This window comes from Leucopleurus acutus (assembly GCF_964270905.1).
Source record: "Leucopleurus acutus genome assembly, chromosome: 12".
NCBI lineage: Eukaryota > Metazoa > Chordata > Mammalia > Artiodactyla > Delphinidae > Leucopleurus > Leucopleurus acutus.
The window spans coordinates 13,916,628-13,941,341 of record NC_139154.1 but is presented as its reverse complement, the minus strand read 5'-3'; the positions used below and the strand labels follow the sequence as shown (position 1 = coordinate 13,941,341).

Below are 24,714 nucleotides of genomic sequence, written 5' to 3'. Positions count from 1 at the left end.
TATTTAAAAGGTTTCCTAGGATAAAGCAGAAAAAGTGCTTCGAAAAATGTTTTAATCTAACTGGAAAATGATATCTGCCGCTCTCATGTGGTTTATAACATTGAAAACTTAGATTGTATTTCTTTAAGGTTTAGGTGATATGTCAAAGTTATATAGTTAGTACGTTTCGGCACTATGTTTGGATTTGGGGCATGGCTAGTCTTGTGACAGGTTTAAATAAAGGAAGTTTGATTCGAAGATTTACTTAGTAGGTGATGACTAAGAAGTAAAGTCCAATTAGTACATTTGTTTTTCAACAAGAATATATGCTTCCTTGAGTGACAGCATGTATTTTAGGAAGAGGATTCTTGGTTACATCAAAAGAGCAGATTTAACCCAAGCACATTTTTAACTTTGTGACTTCTTTTTCCCCACAACAGGAAATGTACAATTTTAAAATAAGCAGTTGTTACTGCAGGAACCATTTAATTGATACAATGTTCTACTGTCACCTGCGTCTGTTTCACCTGGGAAATTTATACAGGCATTAAGGCCCCTTCAAAGTTACTGTATGAAGGAATTCAGCATTTACTTATCAGACTCGGATAAACTTCATTGTAAATAGCCAGGTATTCTGGGTGACAGAAGTCAGAGCAAACAAAGTTTTTTTAAAAATTGGGTATTCATTGTGGCCTAAGGTCATTTCTGCTCGGTTAAGGGCAAAATCAAAGCAGTAGCAGGATATGTGGCATCTTGATGAGCCTTCTGGGAGGAATAAAAGCTGCACATTATAGTAATATAGGAGTTGCCACTTACGCAGACATATGGCTAACAGAACGTTAGAGTTAAAAACCCTGAAGTTTAGGCTTCAGAATTCTGTCCAAAACCTCTTCTTCTGGTGCCTTAGGCAAGTGCATCGTTTCACATCTTTCTTAGCTTCTTTTTTGTTTTTGTTTTATGTGAATAGTAGTATCTGCCCTAGCAAGAGTTATTCATTCAACCAACATTTATTGCATTTGATTAGGGGCTCTGCACTGTTAGGTGCTGAGGGTAGATAAATGGGCCCCTGGGCTGTCCTGGAGTCCCAGGTCTGAGAGGGAGATACATGTGTTACAGAATTAGCTGTACTAGAATGGATGAAAAGTGACATAAGAAGAGTTTGAGAGTGAAGAGAATGGAGACGTCAAGTGAGTGAGTCCTTGAAAGTGAAGTGTCAAGGACAGTCTCAGCTGCAGGGATGACGTGAGCAAGGGCTCAGAGTAGTGGTTTCTGAGCCAGGGCTCCTAGACCCCTATGCACCTGCCTATGCGGGATCCATGAGATCGCCCTTATTTTCCAAATAACCTAATGGAAATTGGACATTCACTGAGGAGAAGGCTAAAAAGTCAAGTTTCTCAGTTTTGAACTGGAATTATACCAAACTTAATTAGTAATTTTAGCAACTTCTTTCCAGAAGCCTTGAATATTTTGATTGGTACTTAAATAGTTCCTCTAAAGATGGGGGGAATTCATTAGAAGTGATGTTTTAGGGGCACATGAAATCATTGAAGACATGCGACAAAAACCAAATTAACAAGGGAACTTTGTTCAAAAGGTTAGAAACCTAGGTTATGCCAGATTACGTGCTATACCAAGCAGCGTGGCCTTTATTCACTGGGCACCGGGAACTTCGGAAGTTTATAGAAACAAAACTGTTGGGAAAAAAACAAAAAAGCGGTCGGGAGAGCAAGGGGGACGAGACCAGGGGCAGAAAGTCTTTTTTTTTTTTTTAATTAATTTATTTATTATTTTTGGCTGCATTGGGTCTCATTGCTGCACGCGGGCTTTCTCTAGTTGCGGCGAGTGGGGGCTACTCTTTGTTATGGCGTGCAGGCTTCTCATCGTGGTGGCTTCTCTTGTTGTGGAGCATGGGCTCTAGAGCGCAGGCTTAGTAGTTGTGGCGCACGGGCTTAGTTGCTCTGCGGCACGTGGAATCTTCCCGGACCAGGGATCGAAACCATGTCCCCTGCATTGGCAGGTGGATTCCCAACCACTGAGACACCAGGGAAGCCTGGCAGAAAGTCTTTCTGAAGATATTCTAATGAGACATGTGAATCTGTTGTAGGACAAGGGCAGTGAGACTGAAGAAGAATGAAAAGATTTAAAGGAAGCTATAGAAGTAGAGCCCAGAGTACATGACTGTTGTCTAAATGTAGAGCAAGGGCGGATCTGATTTCTGATTTAGATGTTCAGTGATGGGATGGATGCAGAAAGCTGGGAGAGGGAAGGGAAGTTTTCTGAAGGCTTTGTGGTGATGCCCTGCTGAAAATGCAGAGATAGTGTTCTTATATATACATAAGACATACGCATATTTTATTGTTGGATTTTTTATTTGTTTTGAAAATGAAAGAAGTTTACTGTTCTTCTCTGTATATACCTCTAGCACAAGTTACGACATATTCAGAAAAAATACAGCTTTTGTATTTGGTTATAAGTAGCTGTCAGATTACACATAGAGTAAGCAGCGGGCTTTGGATAAAGCTGGAACTCCTCCGCCTGCTTGTTAGAGATTGAGAGCTGTCGGGATGGCAGGTGAGGAGGGGTGAGGACTGGGCCAGAATGGGAGGCAGCCAGTGTCCCAGCTGCCACTGCAGGGATGCCTGACGAGGGGATGAACCTGGCCATCGGATGAGGTCATTGCAAACCTTTCTTGAGAGGATCTTTGAAGAATGGGGTTATGGGTGAGAGAACGGTCCTTGCTGTTGAATCATTGAAACAAATGCCTTTGTAAACCGAAGCAATGTGTTAAGTGAGAGAAGTTTCAAAAGGGTTTGCTGACAGAGTTGATCAATAGACCGTCTTCATCCAGGTAATGGATTATTTTTTTTACTCCTAGGCAATAGCCCTTTGAGATAAATCACTCTTTGCCAGACTGACCTTATCCTGAGACTCACCTCAGGTACTTGTTAAGCTATCGTCTCCCAACCCTGTTCTGGGGAGGGGACCTGTGAACCTTTACTGGTTGTTTCTTTTTTGTTTTTTTTTTTTGCGGTGTGCGGGCCTCTCACTGTTGTGGCCTCTATCGTTGCGGAGCACAGGCTCCGGATGCGCAGGCTCAGCGGCCATGGCTCACGGGCCCAGCCGCTCCGGGGCATGTGGGATCCTCCCGGACCGGGGCACGAACCCGCGTCCCCTGCTTCGGCAGGCGGACTCTCAACCACTGCACCACCAGGGAAGCCCTACCTTTACTGGTTTTTAACAAGCACTCCAGATTATTTTGATAATCAGGCAAATTTGAGTTATGCTGAGCTGAGTGAAATAGTCCTGTTTTACCCGTGAAAAAGCAATTCGAATGGAGCCGTGAGCAGAACAAGAGCAGAGCCATGGGGCTGGGCACACAGGGCTGACTTCAAAGCTCTGATTCTTTCCACAGGAAATGCTGCTTCTGCAGTTCCTTTGATCTTTAAATAAGTTAAGAGTTTTTCATCTTGCTCATAGAAACCTCCAAATAGGGCGAGTGGATCGTGGGGAGATAAAGGGCCTTAGATTCTCCCTGATTTTTGGTGGGGGGCGGTGGCAGGCTCATTATTCAGCTCTCACTGATGTTTGTTCTAAATGCCATATCTTATTGCCACCTCTGACTGTCCTGCATACACCCCGAGGACTTTGTTTTTCAGCAGAGCCTGTCTCCTGGATGCTTCTCTCTCCAAGAATGTGATAAGGTCTGACAGTCTAAATCGTTACATATCTCCTTGGCCGAGTGGTGCTGCCCAGTTCCAGCCATGGCAGAGGGGGAAACTCCCTTCCAGAGACGTGCTTGGGACAGAACCCATAACTTGTAGCAGAGGAGAATGAAGAATTTTTTTTTTGATACCTGACAGGGTTTGTTATGGGAGTTTCTGTTATTCCCATCAAGAGAGGTGAAAAGAATTACGGATGCGCCATTCAAATCAAAGAATCAGATTATACTAAATATCAATAGCAGTTAAGAGGGTGATGTACTTAATTGTTCCTGCCCACGTGTTTGTCTTTCTTTCAGTTATTGCTAGAATTCACACATATTCTCTAAATATAGTAGTTCATCATCTGAAAATTTCTTGTTTATTTTAAAAAGCAGAATCTTTGACTCAGTTCAACGCACCTCACATTATAGGTTTTCAGTGATAGATATTAAACTCCAAATTACTTATTAAAATGTGTTTTATATATACATAAGACATGTGCATACTTTATTGTTGGGTTTTTCTTTGTTTTGAAAATGAAAGTTAAAATTTTACCATTTTCCTCTGTATAAACCTCTAGCACAAATAACTACACATTCAGAAAAAGTGTAGCTTTTTCGTTGTTGTTAACAGTGGAATGCCTAGCATGATTAAATGAACAACATTGGTTCTGAATTTTAAAAAAAATAGCGTCTGAAGTGTTCCAGTGGTCTCCTTAACTCTTCATGGGTTACACTTTGCGTATATTAAGTTTTGTCTTAATTAGAGGGTTTTTCATTCTACCATTTATTTATGGTTAATGATTATTGAACAGAAAAATTGGATCTTTCTGCAGTAGGACTAGGAAAGAGTTGACTTGGCTCTGAACCCTTGATCTCTAACTGAATTAGAGTCTATTGCTTTTATTTGTAAATTGACACATCTAAGGTATGAGGTTTTTCTTTGGAAATTTTATTGAAGTATAGTTGATATACAATGCTATATTAATTTCTTCTGTATACCAAAATGACTCAGATGTATGTGTGTACATATATATATGTATATGTACACACACACGTATATATTCTTTTCATATTCTTTTCCATTCTGGCTTGTCAGGTATGAATTTTTTTATACCTTCATCATAACATAATTTTTTGGCTCATATTCTCCTCATCCAACTCTCAGTAGATCTCTTGAGAATGCAGGGTAATGCATGGGGAAAGGAGTTGAATTGTTACTTTTCTTTTGTTGTGTTATTGAAAATTACTAGTTTGTAGTGCGGCAAAAAATCTTTATTTTCACAGTTGAGACTGAGTTACCATTTGAAAAATTCAAAGTGAGAATTGGTGTATAGTTGGGGAACTAAATTAACACTTTTATTCACTTGATAAGTGTATTCATTTGCTAAACAATTAAGTTCTTTGAAAGGTTTCACATGAGTGTACTTGAACTGGTTTGTCTTAATCGACTTGTAGCTTTACTTTGAATTTGTATGTATTGTATATGAAGTAGGATAGATAAAAGTTACATTTTATAAGCTGAACCAGGAACATAACTATATGTGCTTGGAATTTGCATGGTCTTTCAGAAGCAGACCGGTATACCTAACAAATTCCTAGAACAATTATTCAACAAACCCTTTCATTCCACAAATATTTATTGAGAGCTTGTCGTGTATCTGGGGTATATGTTCCAGGATGCAAAGGAACAGTAGCTGCAAAGTCCCTGAGGAAAAATCATGCATGATGTGTTTGAGGAATTGGGGGTATCAGTCTGGGGATATTGATTTTGGATACGTGCACTTTGAGAAGCCTGTAGGACAATCTGAATCTGGCAGGCAGTGGGACTTCCCTGATGGCACAGTGGTTAAGAATCTGCCTGTCAATGCAGGGGACATGGGTTCGAGCCCTGGTCCGTGAAGATCCCACATGCCGTGGAGCAGCTAAGCCCATGAGCCACAACTACTGAGCCCATGTGCCACAACTACTGAAGCCCGTGCGCCTAGAGCCCATGCTCCACAACAAGAGAAGCCACCGCAATGAGAAGCCTGCGCACTGCAACGAAGAGTAGCCCCCGCTCGTCACAAATAGAGAAAGCCCGCGTGCAGCAACGAAGACCCAACACAGCCAGAAATAAATAAATAAAATAAATAAATTTATTAGAAAAAAAATCTGGCAGGCAGTTACATATGTATGCCCAGAGTTCAGGGAAGGGGCCTGGAACCAGAGATAGAAATTTGGAAGTTGCCAGTATATAGATGATATTTTCATCTATGAGACCACCAAAGAAAAGTACGTGTAGGTAGAGAACATTTTCAGAGATAGGAGAGGTGAGGAGGGACCAGGAAATGAAACTGAGACAAGGAAGCATAGAACTAAGAACAAATAATCAGGAGAAGATGGTGCCCTGGAAGCTGCGTGAAGAGTGGTTGATAGAGGATAAACAACAAGGTCCTACTGTAGAGCACAGGGAACTATATTCAATATCCTGTAATAAACCATATTGGAAAAGAATATGAAAAAGAACATACACAGACACACATGTATGTATAACTGAATCACTTTGGTGTACGCTAGAGACTAACACAACACTGTAAATCAACTGTACTTAAACTAAAAAAAAAAAAAAAACTTAGGGGCTTCCCTGGTGGCGCAGTGGTTGAGAGTCCGCCTGCCGATGCAGGGGACACGGGTTCGTGCCCCAGTCCGGGAAGATCCCACATGCCGCGGAGCGGCTGGGCCCGTGGGCCATGGCTGCTGAGCCTGTGCGTCCGGAGCCTGTGCTCTGCAACGGGAGAGGCCACAACAGTGAGAGGCCCGCGTACCGCAAAAAAAAAACAAAAAACAAAAAACAAAAAACAAAACTTAAGTGAAAAAACATCAATAAAATAGAAAAAAAAGAGTAGTTGATGGAGAGCAGGAGAAGTAGCTGATCACATGTCACTGGATGGTCAAGTGAATGGGATTTGTCAGTGTGAAGGTCAGTGGTGAGTATCACAGGAGCCTGTCCATGAAGGGGTGGAGGGAAGAACTTGACTAGAAATAGTTCAGCACAGAAAGGGGGAGAGGATTTGGAGACCCAGACTACATAACAACTCTTTCAAGGAGTTCTGTTCCAAAGGGGGCCGAGAAATGGATTGGAAGCTGGAGCGGGGAGAATGGATCATTATATTTAATCTGGTTTGGTTTTTAAGTTGGGGGATATAACGGCAGGTTTGAAGGCTGAGAGGAATGCTGTGGTGGAGGGGGAATAATTGATGGGAGAGCAAGAGGAGAGGTTTTTGAGGAGTGAGTCCCTATGTATGCACAGGGAGATACCTACTGCCTAAGGGGAGTGTTGGTAGTGGATGGAGTCCTGGACAATTCACCTGCAGTAAGAGGGGAGGTAGATTTCATGGGTCCAGGTGCTGTTACATGGAGAGATGGGATGGTGGGATCTCTTTTGATTATTTCTGTTTTCCTTAGTAAACACCTATCTAGGAAGCATAGTCCCTGAGATGCACGAGCTTGGAAGAGCTAGGGTAGGAAGTTTGAGGGCAAAGGCAAAATGAAATAGTTGACCTGGGACAGTGGGAGAGTGGATAGACTAGGGAAACGTGTCATGATTGTGGAGCATCATTCGAGCCCTTTAGATGATGATGGTCATGAGTAGAGTGACACCAGTCAGCATGGTTATATTTTTCTTCAACCGCACAGATGCAAAATTGAGCGAAGGCAGAAAGTTTCATTGAACCAGGGTTGGAGTTCTGCTAGTTTAGTGTGAGATGTAAGAGAGCGGGTAGGGAGTTGAGGGCGTGAGCAAGGAAGTGCTTAAAATGAAGGACTATGGGAACTTCCCTGGTGGTCCAGCGGTTAACACTCCGGGTTTCCACTGCAGGGGGCACGAGTTCGATCCCTGGTCGGGGAACTAAGATCCCGCATGCTGCACGGTGCAGCCAAAAAGTAAAAAAAAAAAAAAAGAAGGACTATGGAATTTAAACTGGATAAGAAAGAAGTAAAGGCATAATGGTAGTCAAGTTCAGGGGAACAGCGGGAGGATCAGTGGCTGATAGGGTTCTGGGGGGGTCAGAGGTTTTTTGGAGTCAAGGAAGTAGAGGAGGTGAGCTGGAAAAGAGGGGTTGGTGACTGGGGTTGGAATGCTTGAAATTTCAGTGGGACAGGGAAGTTGTGGTTGGTAATGATGAGGGCTTAGGGACTGAGGTGAGATAGACAGATAATGAAAACCCACAGAACATGTTAATAGTGACAGTGAACCAGGAGCCAAAAACCTCAAGGGATGGGGCTAGTGACCCAAGGGTCAGTAGACAATTATTAGGAGGAGTAATGGATGGAATGACCTGAACCTGAGGATTTTTAGAGCGGAGAGAAAGTAAATGGTTCAGGAATGGCAGCGAGGCGCAAGGAGTGTGCCCACACCATCACGGGGCCTGGTAAGGGCTATGGAGAAGAAAATTCTCATAGCTTCTGAAGCAGTGTGCCCAGGGAGAGCCAGGTTTCTGTCAGAGCAAGGAGGTAAGTGAACATTCAGGGGACGCTGTTTCAGGGCGAAGGCTTTAGGAGGTGGGGAAATGGAAGAGGACAGAGCAGGGCATGTCGAATCCATGTGGGGATTAGAGTGTGGGAAGGAGGGGTGACCTCGGAGACTGGGCCTTTTCATAAGTGGAACAAACCCATAAAGGGCATAGTGCAGTTGTCTTGGAGGGCTCAAGACAGAGAGCGGCGGAAGGGCTACAAGTGTCGTGAGGAGGTGCTCACCCCCTTACAGATAGAGGCCTGGGGAGAGGCTGGTTCCTTTTGAGTGTATGTCTTCGATATCTTTTTAACTCTGTCCTATTATGTTTTAAATTTACAGATCCTTAGTGATTATCAGCACTTTAGATGGCCGAATTGCTGCCTTGGATCCTGAGAACCATGGTCAAAAGCAGTGGGATTTGGACGTGGGATCCGGTTCCTTGGTGTCGTCCAGCCTTAGCAAACCGGAGGTGAGAATTTTCTGTTATATGTTGACCGGAAAACTTAGTTAAAATCATCAATTGCTGCTATTAATAGTAGGCATTTGCTTAGAGAGCTGTGGCTCAGGGTCCGATTGCCTAAGTGTAGGGCATGTCTGTCTCTGACAAGCTATGTCCCCTTGGGGCATTTACTTAGCTTTTCTATTCCTCAGTTTCCCTCCTGTAAAATGAGGTGGGTAATGTCACCTACTTCTTAGGATTGTTTTGGGCATGGAATGAGTTCATTATATAAATGAGTAATTGAGGATACTATCTGCTATATCAGTAAATCTCATTATCTGAGCTCTAACATGATCATAATTTCTTCGTCTTCCTATTATCATCATCATCATCATCACAGCGTCCCTAGACATCATAAAACAAATATAAATCACTGTGTTTTAATAGTTAGGAATGCATGCTGCAAAATCCCATAAATTATTCACTACATTTTCCCTCAGTTGTACATCCTAATTGTAGACATAATTCATCTGAAGTTTTCTTGGCGTGTAATTTTAGACAAAATGGATTATTTGCAAAAAAAAGAGACCTTGCTTCCAAAACTACTCTGGCATATGACTCCAAAACTTGGGCAGGTGACTTAGCCCCTCAGAGCTTTAGTGTCACCATCAGCAAAGTAAGGACACTGCCCACCTTGATGAGGGGCAGGTTGGGGGCTGTGTTTATTTATTTTAAATTAATTAATTAATTTATTTTTGGCTGTGTTGGGTCTTCGTTGCTGCGCACAGGCTTTCTCTAGTTGCAGCGAGCGGGGACCACTCTTCGCTGCGGTGCACAGGCTTCTCACTGCAGTGGCCTCTCTTTGTTGTGGAGCATGGGCTCTAGGCACGCGGGCTCCAGAGCGCAGGCTCAGTATTTGTGGCGCACAGGCTTAGCTGCTCTGCGGCCTGTGGGATCTTCCCAGACCAGGGCTCGAACCCGCATCCCCTGCATTGGCAGGCGGATTCTTAACCACTGCGCCACCAGGGAAGCCCGGGGCTGTGTTTAAATGAGGGAAGTCTAGACTCCCCTTATTTAAACACAGCCCCCAACCTGACCTTTTGTCTAGACTCTAATAGATTAAATCTCTCTCCTTTTCTGGAGCTTTACCCTCTTGTCTAAATCATTTAAAATAAGTCCCTCTTTAGAGTTACGACTGCTGATGTGGAAGCAGTCACCTGTTTTCCAGAATACCCTCAGCCTTCTACCGTGTCCCTATGGGATACTCCCTAGGGTACTCTTTTTTTTTTCCCCTTTCATCATCAATCTTTCCCTTTCAAAAAGCTTCTTAGCTGGTATCAAGTTTGGAAAAGACAAAACCTAACATGAGGGGCTTGAGAATGACCTGATTAGTGGTGATGGAATTTTCTGATGGGAAAACTGCTCCCAGTGACCCCGCTGCTCTCTAGAAAATCCAGCCTGGATTCCTTTCTGGGGCACCCGAGCAGGTACTTAGGGCGGTGGCACTGCCTAGCCTCCACACTCGCTGTGTGCTAAGCCTTGACTAGACTTTCAGAGTGCCTATTGCTTACTGGACAGTATACCAGAAACATCTGTTGAGAATTGTGAACTTGTGAATTATTAATATAAATAACACTTTGATTGTAAATTGCCTTAAAAAGTTTGAATTGGATGTCATAGTCAAATGAATTACTACTCAGACCTGAATATTCATTTATTTGTGTCCTGAGGTTATGCTTGGGTATGCACATTGTGCTTTATTTTCAAACTAGACATGAAAGGTGATGAGCAAAATCAGAAGATTGTAAGCTGTTTACATCTGAGGTAACATTATAGTGTGTTGTAGTGGTGCAAAGCACGTGTGTTTCTATAAACTAAAGTGTGCACACTCACAAAAACATACACTGCATGATATGACAAATAGTCGTAATAACCTGAGTGCCATTGAGCGTGTTTAAATTAAGCAGCTAGTCGAGCTTGAAGATTTTCTTACCATGCAATTCTATTAGCTGTTTTTTAAACTACAGTTGAATATTCTCACCATCCCCAGTCCTTACCATTTTCTGTGGTTTGTTAGGTCTCTCTTGTTTTAAGTATCCTTCTTCCCACTCACCCCCAACCCTTGATCCTTTGGGTAGAATGCTTTGAAATGTTGAATTGCAAGCATATTTTAAAAGTTTGTGTCACCTTTACACAATAAATGCAAAGCTCACTGACCGCTTTCCATTTCAGGGAAAGAATTCTGAGACCTCTTTGCATTATTTAGGTTTTAATTTCCTACTTTACACACAAAAAATTTTACTAGATCACTACTGCCCTAAGTTCTTGGGACCATTTCTTGAGACTGTGTGTTTACTGTGTAGATATGCTAATGACAGCATTGTTCCCAGAGCTGTAATATACACACAATGTACTTTACACACCCTGTAATCCTCACAGCCATCCTCCTGAGGTTGATATGCTGGTGTCATTTTACAGAAGAGGAATAGGAAGCTCAGAGAAGTTATTTGCTTTAAGTCACAGACCGACTACATGGTAGAGCTGGGATTAAACCAGGCTTGCCTGACTGTACTCCACTCTACCTGCTCTGGAGCTCTTTCTACATCTTGTATGTTCCTCCCCTTTACAACTCAGGCTGTTCATCCAGTACAGTGGATCTCAAACTTTATGGTTTCAGGACCCTTTACATTCTTAAAAATTACGAAGAGATCCAAAGAGCTTTCTTCCCCATGGGTTATATCTATCTAAACTTAAGCCACATTAAAAATTAAAACAGGGCTTCCCTGGTGGCGCAGTGGTTGAGAGTCCGCCTGTCGATGCAGGGGACACGAGTTTGGGCCCCGGTCTGGGAAGATCCCACATGCCGTGGAGCGGCTGGGCCCGTGAGCCATGGCCACAGAGCCTGCGCGTCCGGAGCCTGTGCTCCGCAACGGGAGAGGCCACAACAGTGAGAGGCCCGAGTACTGCAAAAAAAACCCAAAAAAACAAAAGAACCCCATTGCATTGCACATAGCATAAATAATATATTTTTATGAAGAACAAGTGGGGACTTCCTTGGCGGTCCAGTGGTTAAGAATTCACCTTCCAGTGCAGGGAGTGTGGGTTCGATCTCTGGTCAGGGAGCTAAGATCCCACATGCCTTGGGGCCAGAAAACCAGAACAGAAGCAATATTGTAACAAATTCAATGAAGACTTTAAAAATGGTCCACATCAAAAAATCTTTAGAAAGAAAAGAAAGAAAAAGTGTATTTCCCCAAAAACTAATTCAATGAGAAAAGTGGCATTGTTTTATATTTTTGCAAATCTCTTTAATTTCCAGTTTAATAGACGACAACTTGATTTTCCTGTATGCTTCTGCGTTCGATATGTTGTTTTGGTTGAACTGTATGAAGAATAAAATTCGTATGTAGGGGGAGAAAGGGAGTATTTTAGTAGCCTTTTCAGTTGATTGTGATCATTCTTTTTTGGTTCTACACGAGAACAAGTGGAAGTTTCTGAAAGGTTAGTTGCACCACGGAATGTGAAACCATATCAATGAACTGTTGTACTCTGTACCAGTAACATCCATTGGTCTGTCTTGCCTTTTACTCGTGCATGGTTTTCTAACATCATTTGGAAAATATTGATTCACTGAGTTACACAGATCTTCCAAATGTTGACATATTTCCTTATAGAATATTTTGTAAACTCAAATTTTTTACTGTCACCACTGATCTCATCAGAAAAGTCTTCCAGTACTGGGAAGCTGTCAAGCTCACATGGGTAGATACAGCTATTCCAAAATTCTAATTTTCGCTTGAAAACTTGGATTTTATCATTAACACAGTCAGTTGTTTTCCTTGAAGTGAGAGGTTCACTTTATTTTCGAGAAAACGTCTGCCAAATACCCAAGTCTCATCACTGTAGCTTTTCTCTCAATTTTTCAAGTGCAAATGGAGCTTTGTGAGCAATGCCACTAGTTTCAGCTCAAAACTCAGTCACGCAAGTGCTTTTCCTCAAAACATGCTTCAGTTTGTGGCAGAAGTCCTTAATGCACACCTCCTGGTTAGTCGGGCAGAATAGTAAAAATATATGTACTCAGGTCACAGTTTAATGAAATTAACTTTTATTGTTTCATCAGAACATTCTCGAGTGAAACTTTTTTCTTCTTTTTTTTTTTGCTGCGAGTGTGTGACAGTGAAGATGCGAGGACTATGAGTCTGTTACCTTATTCATGCTTTAGTCACCGTTGCTTTTATACCATCAATGCAAATAGCACCCCAGGGAAAGGCAAATAGCACCTTCTTATGAAAACCATTTGACCCTCTGCACCTCAAACAGAATCCACAGACCGCATTTTGAGAACGACTGATCTAGTATATAATAGAAATATCACCATTATGAGAGTATTCGTAAGGTTATAAACATTAACAAGGAGAGAGGACTGTATTTCGAGCTTGGGTCACCTGTTATTCAGCAAGGTGTGTATCGCTCAGTATCTAGAAGTTATGTTCAGAAGCAGGACAAAACACCACCAAAAGAGGAACAAAAACTGCTATTTGAAATGCCCCGGATTGGATGCAGTACCCTTCTAAATGCATCTGATAGACAATTTTATGATGGTCCCTAACTTTTTGGGAGAAATAGTTCATTTTCTCTGTCTGAAGCTTAGCGTTTGCTAGGACAGGTAGTGTGCAGAGGAGAGCTGGGTACAGCAGGCAGGAACTGGTGGGGAGATGTAGCAGGAACCACCCAGGTGACAATTGGAGGTTCCGTTTGGAGACTCCTCTATTAGAATGTCAGTTTCTCCACCCTTTCATCAAGAGTGGTACAAGGATGAAACCAATTAAACTCAGAAGGCCAGGGAAGATGTATTCTCTGTGCATTGATTCTTAAAGTGACTTATCTAATGAGAAGCTGAAGCCTAAAGGATTTGATAGGCTGTATAATAATTTTTAAGTTATTAATGATAGAGGAATTGGTTACGGATCACATGTACTTTTGCTAGAATAATAAAGTAAGAGCATCACAGGAACCTTGTAGGCCGTGTGATGTGGAGGAGGCACTGGGATTCGGAGGCTGCAGTTCTAGTATTGATGCTGCTGTTAACTGGCTCTGTGACCCGGCTAATTATTTCAGTAGAGCTTTAATTTCCTTCTCTGTAAAATTATGGATTGGACTAAATTTCTTCTTGTTTTTTAAAATTTTTTGGCTGCGCTGTGCAGCATGTGGGATCTTAGTTCCTTGACCAGGGATCGAACCCACACCCCCTACAGCGGAAGCACGGAGTTTTAATCACTGGACCACCAGGGACTAAATTTCTAAAGATTGTCCTAACTTCAGGACTCAGGTACCATCAAACACATGAAACACCCATATAAATTATCTCGAGGAATTTTTTAACTTCCCCTTTTACTACATTTAAGGATTCTTTTAAAAATGGCACAAATCCATTACCGTTAGGTACATATCTCATTGCCTGTCAGCCTGCTTTCATGATGTCCTTAACCTTTTCTGATCCAAAAGCATATAAAATAGTTTATTATTTTGCTTTAGTCATGTTTTGATTATGTTAAGGAAAAAAATAAGTTCCCAAAGGATAAGAGAGATTGACAGTTGCGTTATGCATTGTATGCTGCCGGAAGGTTGAGGCGCCATGGGACACAGACCTGACTTGCCACTCTTTTCTCTTGACTAGGTGTTTATAAGCTTCCTCAAAAGAATACTGAACAAACCGAGCTAAAACTGTGTGTGTGTGTGTGTGTGTGTGTGTGTGTGTGTGTGTGTGTGTGTGTTAGAATAAATGATGAACCTAAGGTTTACTCTGCTACCTTTAACATGTGCCCCTAGGTTCTACATCTAATACTTTTGATCATAGCTAAGAATTTTGTTTTTAATTTTCAGAAGGACCACCTGAGGTAAAATCTGATTTGCTTTCCACTGTTAATTTATATGCAGATTCAGCCTTGAAAAAGCCCTAAGGAGATTTGGCAGTGGTTCCTCATTGATTGTCTTAAAATTCTGTTTTGTGACATATCAGCATAGTTTTTCTTTGGGGTCTCTGGGTGGCATTTGTTTGTTTGTTTGTTTTGTTTTTGCGGTACTCGGGCCTCTCACCGTTGTGGCCTCTCCCGTTGCGGAGCACAGGCTCCGGACGCGCAGGCCCAGTGGCCATGGCTCACGGGCCCAGCCACTCTGCGGCATGTGGGATCTTCCCGGACCGGGGCACGAACCCGTGTCCCCTGCATCGGCAGGCGGACTCTCAACCACTGCACCACCAGGGAAGCCCTCTGGGTGGCATTTGGATCACAGTTCACCAAATCTAAGTAGACATAATGTCCTTGAACTGTCTACTTCTCTGTGTTTTGGAACACATTTATAAATACAAAGACCTTCTTCCTTATCTGTATTTAGAATGCATGTTATAATTGTGTATATATAACTAGTCTGTCCTTAGACAATACCTTTACCTTTTCCTTATTTAGAGATACCATATTTGTTTTTTGTTTCAGTTTTCTGTTAAAATGTCCTTTTTTTTTTTTTCCTCTTAAAAAGAACAAACAACTCTCTTATAAGTCTATAGTTAGAGTTTGGGGTTTTGTTTTATTTTATTTTAGGCATGTTTCTCCCCAAGGGACACACCGCCTTTCTGTTTCAGACAGGTGCAGAAACAGACAGCTATGATGCTGAAGCTTTCCAGCCTGCGCACTGCAGAGTCAGGCTGCAGTCATGAAGAAGGGCCTTCACAGGTTGGGGGGGGTCTTTTGAAAAGAGCACACTTTTAATGGCTACTAGATTTGTTCACCGAGGGTCCATCAGTAGACCGTTTTAAGTATTGCTTTATTAAAAGAGGATCTGTAATCTGTTTTAAAGATCGTCTGTACTGAAAGATGTCTGGTCATCTGGCAGTCTTTCATCTGTACATAAACTAGCACCATTTGAGCCTTAGATGAGCACCCTCTCAGATGGTGGTTTATTTGGAAAAGTCACTGTCAATCACGGAGCAAGCCAATATTTCAATAATTGCTTAGGTTAATTGCTTTTCTTTTAATGATAGAAATGAAACAGTTTTTTGATTTAATTTTGTTTTATTAATCCCTTAGCATGGCTGAAAACAGTGCTGTGAACTAAATCGATTTATGCCAGCACACATGTTGCCAAGTGAGACATTGATTTGACTCTGTTTTGTAGGAAATTGACTTCTTGTGCACATTATTTATCTCCTTTATGAATGAATAATAATCGAAGTGAAGGCAAAGATAGGTACTTAAATCTGTATTTTTCACCGTGAATGCAAAAAGTATACTTCAGAAATTAACCTGGTTGTTTTCCTGGAGGTATTTTGTTTTGTAGGTTGACTATAGGTTAAGGAAAGAAAGAATGAAATAATAACTATCTACTTGGTATCTCACTGCTCTTGGTTAATAATTCACAATCTTTGATGATCATAAATACCAACTCACTTCAGGATTTCTTTTTTCTTCTGCATTTTCTTTCTTTTTTTTTTTTAACCTACATTTCCTTTTAAGCATGTCACATGGGATGCCTTCTTCGACTAATATCCAGATCTACTGAAAGATCTCATAATCCCTCACGTTTAGATCACATAACTAGTTGTAAACCATGATGCCTCCTCCTTAGTCTTTGAGGTAAGATTCCTGGGAACACTTTACTTTCAGCAGATAAGCTTCCTTTACTTTCCCCGTCATGGTAATTTCAATGTTTTCCTTGAAATCTAGGGAAATGTTTAAAAAATTGTTTCCTCAACACAACAATGTTGGAACATCTTTTTTTTTTTCTCATAAAGTCACAAATAGTCAATTTTGTCAACTAGTAGTCTGGTCAGTTGTTCATTTTACTTTAAGAGTTACCATTTTGTGTTCGATATATAGTGCAACATTTTTGAAGAATTAAAATATACAAAAATATACCTGTTAACTTCTCTTTAATATTGTTTATCTTTTTGGCCAATAAAGTACTTTATGAACCTTCAGAACTTCTATATTCAAAGGAGAATTTTAGGGCTGATAGAGATTTCTGGTGAGTCAAAGACTGGTCACAGTTTGATGTATTTAATTCTTATATCAAACTCATCTTTATATAGTTTTAAGACTTTGTTTTTAGATGGGTGTTGTGAATTCAGGATTGGGAAAGAGATACAGTTGGCTCTTGGACAACTTTGGGGATAGGGGTGCCAACCCTTCATGCTGTGGAAGATCCTACATAACTTCTCCGTGGGCCTCTGTATCCACGGTTCCATGTTCGCAAATTCAACCGTGGATCGTGGAGTACTGGAGTATGTACTTAGTGACAAAAATTCACTTGTAAGTGGATTCCTGCAGTGCAAACGCACATTCAAGGGCCAACTGTTACTGACATGGCATAATTAAGCTTTCTGCTCTCTCCTTGAATTTACTTTTGGAGCGACTGTTTGAATTCTAAAAGCTTTTTTGCAATATGTGAAATTTAGTGTTAATGAACCATAGTCATTTCTGAAGTTTCCTTATTGAGGATGAAAGAAGGCTCATGATGAATTTATAGATAGTCAGATTAAGAGTTTGTATTTTCGTTTTTAACTTTTTTCTTTAACAAGTATACGTATATATGCACTCACACACGAATTACCTTAGAGGTTCAAAATAACAGCCCTGGATCATTACATCTACTTGACAAGTATTGCTTGAGTAGCACTTTATAGTTTGCAAAGTGACATCAAATCCATTCTTATTTATTCCTTAACATAGCCTTATAAAATACTCTTATTAACCCCCATTTTCCAGATGAGAAAATTGGGGCTCAGAATGGTTCAGAGGTTTGTCTGATGGAGTAAAACAGAGACTCAACCCTAGATCCTTGTGCTTATTTCTTGCCCCCTTTCCAATAATTCATGCCTTTTGAAATGCCTCAATACTTACCAATGTGTTTGCATTTTCTGCCCTAATCATTATAATTCTTAATGTGCTTTATCAGGAATAATCACTCAAAGACCTCATATAGAGAGCAGACTTTAGCATGGCGCTCAGCACATTGTGAGCACTTAACTGCTTCTTAACCCTAGTGAGAGACTCAAAGGTACTTGAACTTACCACGTCCAAAACTGAACTGGTGTTTAAGGGGACAGGGGATCCTGCAGGGCTGTGCGCTGGGGTACAACAATGCCCAGGACAGATGAGATCCTTGCCATCATGGAACTTACATGACACACTGTGGAGCCGGATATGAAATGATTATAATGTCAGTATCATAATTGAGTTGTGGTAACTGTCACAAGGACAGGTAGAACTAAGAGAGACTTAGCAAGGATACCTGACCTCCCAGCTGGGAAGTCAGAGAAGGCTTCTCAGAAGAAATTATGTTTATGACTGAGATCCTATGAGGAGAAAGAGCTGCAAGAAATGGGTAGAGAGGCTGGGAAGGACTGCTCTGGGAGGGGGAACGGCTGGCATCAAGGCATTGCAGCAGGAATGCTCAATCTGGGAGAAAGCAGGTGAATCCCTAAAATCCTTCTAGAATCAGTCTCTCCTGTAGTCTGCTGACTACTGACCACTTACATAGTCAGTCTCTACTGACCGTAGAGAATGGACTGGAAGAGGAAGAAGAGCAGAAGTGGGAAGACTAGTTAAGAGACCAGGTCTAGTACAGATGGGGATGATAAGGTGACCGGGGAAGTGAGGGAAGTGAAGTGATGGATTGAAGAGAAGTTTAAGGAGGGACGTCTTTATGAAATGAAAAGACCAAAGGAGAAATTAGTAGTAAATTAAGAACAGGTGGGGGAATTCTCTGGCAGTCCATTATTTAGGACTCCATGCTTTCACTGCCGAGGGCCCGGGGTTCAATCCCTGGTCAGGCAACTAAGATCCCACAAGCCGCTGGTGTGGCCAAAAATATATAAATAAATAAAAATAAAAGTGTCCTCCGAGACTGCTCCCCGGCCCCTTTAAAAAAAAAGAAAAACGAAAAGGAACAGGTATAGAGAGGGAGAAAATAAATTTGTTTACATGCGTTGAGTGCCGAGTGACCTTGATCTTGAGTGACCTTAACAGAGATGTTAAGAAAGCCTGTGCATATGGGGGTCTGGTGCTCTCAGAGGAAAAGTCTGGGCTGAAGAGAAAAGTTAGAAGTGTTCGTGTCCTGGGAGCTGAGAGGAGCAATAACCTGGAAGGAGAGTAGGGTGAGAAGATGACCTCCAGCCAAATTTTCAGAATCCCTAACATTTAAAAAAAATTTTTTTAGAAAGATATTTATCTATCTGTCTATTTATTTATTTATGGCCGCGTTGGTTCTTGGTTGCCGTGTGGGCTTTCTCTAGTTGTGGTGAGCAGGGCTACTCTTCTTTGTGGTGCGCAGGCTTCTCACTGCGGTGGCTTCTCTTGTCGCAGAGCACGGGCTCTAGGCGCGCGGGCTTCAGTAGTTGTGGCGCACGGGCTTAGTTGCTCCGCAGCATGTGGGATCTTCCCAGATCAGGGCTCGAACCCACGTCTCCTGCATTGGCAGGCGGATTCTTGACCACTGCACCACCAGGGACGTCCCTCCCTAACATTTTAAAATTCAGGTAGAGAGTGATGAGTCAGAGAGAAGAAAGGGTTTCAAGGAGAGATTGGCTTTTGTAGGATTTTAGGGATTTTCCTGCTTTCTTCCACATTTCCCCAATGGTTAGTTGGTGTGAATTCTTTATAAATATTTACTAAACATAGATACTTAACAATGCAGATGCCTCATTAAGAGAACCCTGTGATTCATCAAAGTCTCAATGAAAGTCTTACAGCAAAAGAAAATGTTAAAAACCCTTCTGTTTTGACTCGAAGAATTGAGGGGGACAGGGGAAGGAGTGAGGAAAGCAGGAGGCCTGTGGATCCCCAGAGTGGTAGAAACAGTCATTGGTAGTTTAGGGATCAGAAGACATACCTTTTCAAAAAGCTGTGGAGAGTGCTTTTGAGGCTCCAGTGCAGTAAGTTAATTTGAGGCATTTTGTCAAAGAGTAGAGTGTTAGTTTTTGTCCAAGGTCACATCAGTGAGCGGCTGGTGGAGTCAGGGATGGGGCTGGATGAGCCGCAGTCACCTCCGCGTGGACACGTTTCCATTTCATACGTTGGGTGCCTGCTGTTGCCTCGCCCTACGTCGGTTTCCAAAACAGCTAGCATGGCAAGGAAAGTAATTGTTCTGGGCAAAGGGGATTTCCAGGTGTCAAAAAAAAGTCAACAATTTAACACTTTCAATGAAATGTTTTTCATGTATCTTACATCTTCCCAATCCTGGTGACTTTTATCTTTTAACTAAGTCCTGAGCTCATCATTGGAAGCATCATTTGTTGTATTATACCAGGGATGCTTGGAGTTCCTGAGGTAGGAGGGAGAAAGGGTGTCCCTTTCATGAATATTCTAGAGTAGTTGGTTTTTTTCCATCCTTTTCCCAGATGGTCTATCTCCATTGTTCCTTATCTCTGTCTCATGAATCTGCATCTCTCCACATGCTTTTTCCACTCTGTTTCTTCCCCCTTCCTCCCTTTTAACTCTTACTGCTGCTGAGCTTGTATTTGGGACTTGGCTTTTATAACCGTCAGGGCCAGTGTGATCGTTTTCCCTCTTTCTTGGTTAGGGTACACACTGGATACAACTTTGTGGATTTGAAAGTGTTTAATGTGAGTCATTACTTGAGAAAATGCTAGTGTATACAAATCCAGCTTCCACAGCCGAATGAGGAAAGTTCTTCTTCATAGAAAAATTCTAGCTAATAAATGTGGAAAGAATGATAGAATTAGAAGTCATTATTTTATTATTTTACTGAAGTAGTAGATCATCAATTGATACTAAAATGGTGAAAAGTTGGTGGGACACTTTAAAATGGAGGGGTCAGGCTGACTCCCTTAAATCCACTGATTAATAGTAACAAATACGACAACTCAGGGGTTGGCAAACTTTTTCTGTAAAGGGCTAGATAGTAAATATCTTGGGCTTTGCAGACCATACGGTCTCTGTAGTTGTAGTGGGAAAGCAGTCATAGACAATACAGAAATGAATGAGCATGCCTGTGTTCCAATAAAACTTTGCTTACAGAAACACGCACTGGGTCAGATTTGGCCCGTGAGCTGTCGTTTGCTGACCTCTGTTATAGTAGGAAGTATATAGCACCACCTGTGAAGTAGTCTTGTCCAAAAAAATCAAACCTGCATCAGATCAGAGCTCCAGTCCTAATTACACTTCTTTAGAAAATACAGGGAATAAAGGAACAAGTTAAGTGACATGCAAAATCCAAACTGTGGGACATTCTGTAGGGTGAATAATCTGGTTTCTCAAGTAAATCAATGCACGGAAAAAGGAATGAAAGGGGCCCTTATAGGGAGAAAACAAGGATCAAATATAATATGTGGAGTTTAAGTTCCTTGTTGAAGCAAACCAATTATATAGTATGTCTTGCAATATCAGGGAAATTTGAATATTAGATGATTTTAAGGAATTACTCTTATTTCTGTTAGATGTAACATTGGCATGGTAGTTGCTTCTCAGCAATGAATACTGAAGTATGTATAGGTGAAATGACATGATGCCTGTGATTGACTTTAAAATACTCTCATTAACAAATATATGTAGTGGATGGGTGGAGAGTAGCAAAATGTCGATGATTGTTGAAACTGGGTGACAGATACATGGGGGTTTATTATATGCATCTCTTTACATTTTATGTTTCAAAACTTTCATATTAAGTTAAAATAAAGTTGAATGTACCCCCAAAAGTGTATGTGTTGATGGTGGGAGGTTGCGGATGGGTGGGTGGGGAGGTAGTTGCATAGAAAAAGAAGGAAGAACTGAATGAAAATATATTTTTGCATATTAGAAGAATTTTTGTTTTTATTGCTGGTTATATTCATTTTAGTAGTAGTACTTCCTTTATTTTCTCAGTTGAAGTTCCTTCTGCCACTTGAAAATAGAGTTCTTATCTCACATTTTGATTTCAAATAGAGTCCTTGATTACATGTGCCACTGGTATTCATTATGCCAGTTAGAGATTGTTCAGAAACGGTAATTGAATTACTTTACTAAACTGCTTTGTGATTGCGTGGTTGAAGACCTTGATTGGATCTTAGGTACCGAGTTTGCCAGCTGATTTGACAAACCTTTTATTTTGAAATTATTAACAGGGAAAAACAAATAGAGGAAAAAACCCCAAATGACAAGCATTTGTATTTTTAAAAATGACTGAAGTGGGAAGCAAGTCACATAATTAGCTTGAGATGCAGAGCAGCGAATCAGAATAGCTGCTTCCAGAGGCAAATCAGTGGAATGGGAAAATGCATCACCATAACCCACATTTTTTTATACCAAGAGATTTGCAGTTGACTCTCCGGGTGACTCATTCCTATGCTGGGAGGGTGAGGTAATGCTCTTCTGAGGGGTGATGTCATCTCTCTACCTGAACTGCAGGCATATATCTCTTCTTGTGGCTCTCAAGGAAAACACACCATCTGCTTTCACAGATGCAGCCTGAAAGACTTCACAGCGATTGGTGCAGAGGTTAGCAGCCGTGGGTATGAGTCATAAGCAGCCAATTAGTGAAGAGCAGCTATTTAAAAGTGAACTTTAAAATCACAGTCCAGCAATATGACATGATTGAGTATTGAACCATAATGCTTTTCTGTTTTGGGTTTTGCACTCTTCTTTTAAAATAAGGCAGTTTTTCTCAACATGGTCAATCACGTGAAATCTTCTAGGTTGTTTAAGCCATAGTTTTAATTGCAGATAAGTTTGCTTTCTTTTACATTTGGAAGCAATGATGAATTTTAGCTCCTATTTGTTTGATAGATTTTCTGGTTTGTTTTTTTGTTGGGGGGATTGGGGGCGGTTGCACTTAGAAGCCATTGTGTTCCCTAAGGACCTGCTACTTCTTTAGGGGAAAAGAAGTTGTTTAATGGAAAAGGAAACAAGTAAAAATAAATGTTACTTGTTTACTAGAGACCCACTAACCCCTCTTCCTCTTTCTTGTAGTGACGCACACCTGCTCTCCCTATTTGTACTCAACCAGTAGTACTGTTGACATTACCAGACAACACCTATTTTTTAATTTTATCACAATTTGAATTTATTGTTCTAGTAAATGGAATAGAGAATGCCTAACATAATATGGGAGGTAGAGAACAGTAAACACTTGATTTTCTAACTGATATGTAACTTAAAATGGGAGACCACATTGGCTAAATACTACAGTACTGTTACTGTAGGGTGTATAAACTATGACCTAAATCTGTTCTTAATGACAGCCTCAAGTTGGACATTCTACAAAAGATAAAAATAAAAAGTTTTAATTTTTGAAAACATAATCTTTTATTTGTTGTTATCAAGAAATATAAGAAAGCAAAGAATAAAATAGTAATGTTAAAATTCTAAGATAATATGAGGTGGTATACATATGTATGTATGGTATACATACATACTGATGTCATTTGAGAGCTTACTAAAAATCAAATGTTTTTTTAATAAAAGTAGTAGTTGGAGATCTTTAAATATCCAGAATTATGATGAGCCTTCAGTTTAATGGTCTAGCCTTCTGAGTTTAGTTACAGAGCCCCTTCAAGGCTCTTGAGTATCTTTCTTTTCTTTTTAACCTCTTATTTGGAAATAATTTCACACTACAAAAAGTTGCACTCTTTTTGGTATGAAAAAAACCCAACCCTTATATACCCAGATTTATCTGCTCAAAACGTGTTGCTTTATCATTTGAGTTGTGTGTCTCTCTCTCATCTCCAGATCCCCCATACATACTCTTTTTTCCTTGAAACATCTAAAGATAAATATCCATTGTAGCCCTTTACTCCTGAATGCTTCAGTGTGCATTTCCTGATAGAAATAGGAAATTTCTCTGTTCTCTTACATAATCACAGTACAGTTATCAACTTCATAAATTTATATGGACACTTTACCGTCCATATTCCAGTTTCATCAGTTGACCTAAATAATGTCTTTTATAGCGTTCTCCACTCCCAGTACAGCATCTAGTCTAGGGTCAGGTAATACATTTACTTGTTACATTAACCTCTTTTAATCTGGATTTTTTTCCCCACAGACTTTATCTTGTATGACGTTGACATTTTTTTTTAACATCTTTATTGGAGTATAATTGCTTTACAATGCTGTGTTAGTTTCTGCTGTATAACAAAGTGAATCAGCTATATGTATATATATATATATATCCCCATATCCCCTCCCTCTTGAGCCTCCCTCCCACCCTCCCTATCCCACCCCTCTAGGTCGTCACAAAGCACCGAGCTGATATGCCTGTGCTATGTGGCTGCTTCCCACTAGCTATCTATTTTACATTTGGTAGTGTATATAGGGACATGGACATTTTTGAAGAATATAGTCTCTCTTATCTTTTACTGATATTTAAAAAAAATAGAACTTTCCTCATTTTGTGCTTGTCTGATGTTTCCCGGTGATTAGATCCAGGCTGTGTATGCTTGGCTCAGAACGCTGCATGGCTGGTGTTGCATCCTCTCTCAGGGTATCACGTCTGTCACTCATTTGATCATCCAGTCAAGGTATTGTCTGAATTCTCCACTATATAATGACTGTTTCTGTTTTGTTTTTCTTAACTTTTTGTAACTAATAAGCAGTCTGTGGGAAGATACTTTTTTTTTTTTTTTTTGCGGTACACAGGCCTCTCACTGTCGTGGCCTCTCCTGTTGTGGAGCACAGGCTCCGGACGCGCAGGCTCAGCGGCCATGGCCCACGGGCCCAGCCGCTCCGTGGCATGTGGGATCTTCCCGGACCGGGGCACGAACCCGTGTCCCCTGCATCGGCAGGCGGACTCTCAACCACTGCGCCACCAGGGAAGCCCTGTGGGAAGATACTTTGAGACAGTGCAGATATCCTGCTCCTCATCCACATTTTCACCTAGATTTAACACCGTGGCTGATTTTTGCCTGTTGCAGTCTTTACTGTGATGTCTGCAAGATGCTAATTTTCCCAACTCCAGTCCTCCCTTCATATTTACCAGTAGACATTTGGCATTTCATTGCAGTAAAAGCCCTCTCTTCTCCCCCATATGTTGTTTATTTTATCTATTTGTTATCAGTGCGGATGCATAAATTCCTTATTTTGTTTTCAATGTTTTATAAATCAGTACTTAATC

At 41.0% G+C, this 24,714-nt stretch overlaps 1 protein-coding gene across 4 annotated transcripts in view; it reads left to right on the top strand.

Moving 5' to 3' along the window:
• Positions 1-24,714, top strand: part of EIF2AK3 (eukaryotic translation initiation factor 2 alpha kinase 3) — a 66,433-nt gene that overhangs the window by 4,814 nt on the left and 36,905 nt on the right. For all 4 annotated transcript variants that reach the window (XM_082851958.1, XM_082851959.1, XM_082851960.1 and 1 more), the window contains exon 2: positions 8,514-8,643. In XM_082851958.1, the coding sequence (XP_082708084.1) occupies positions 8,514-8,643 (130 nt within the window). The remainder of the gene's footprint in view (positions 1-8,513; positions 8,644-24,714) is intronic.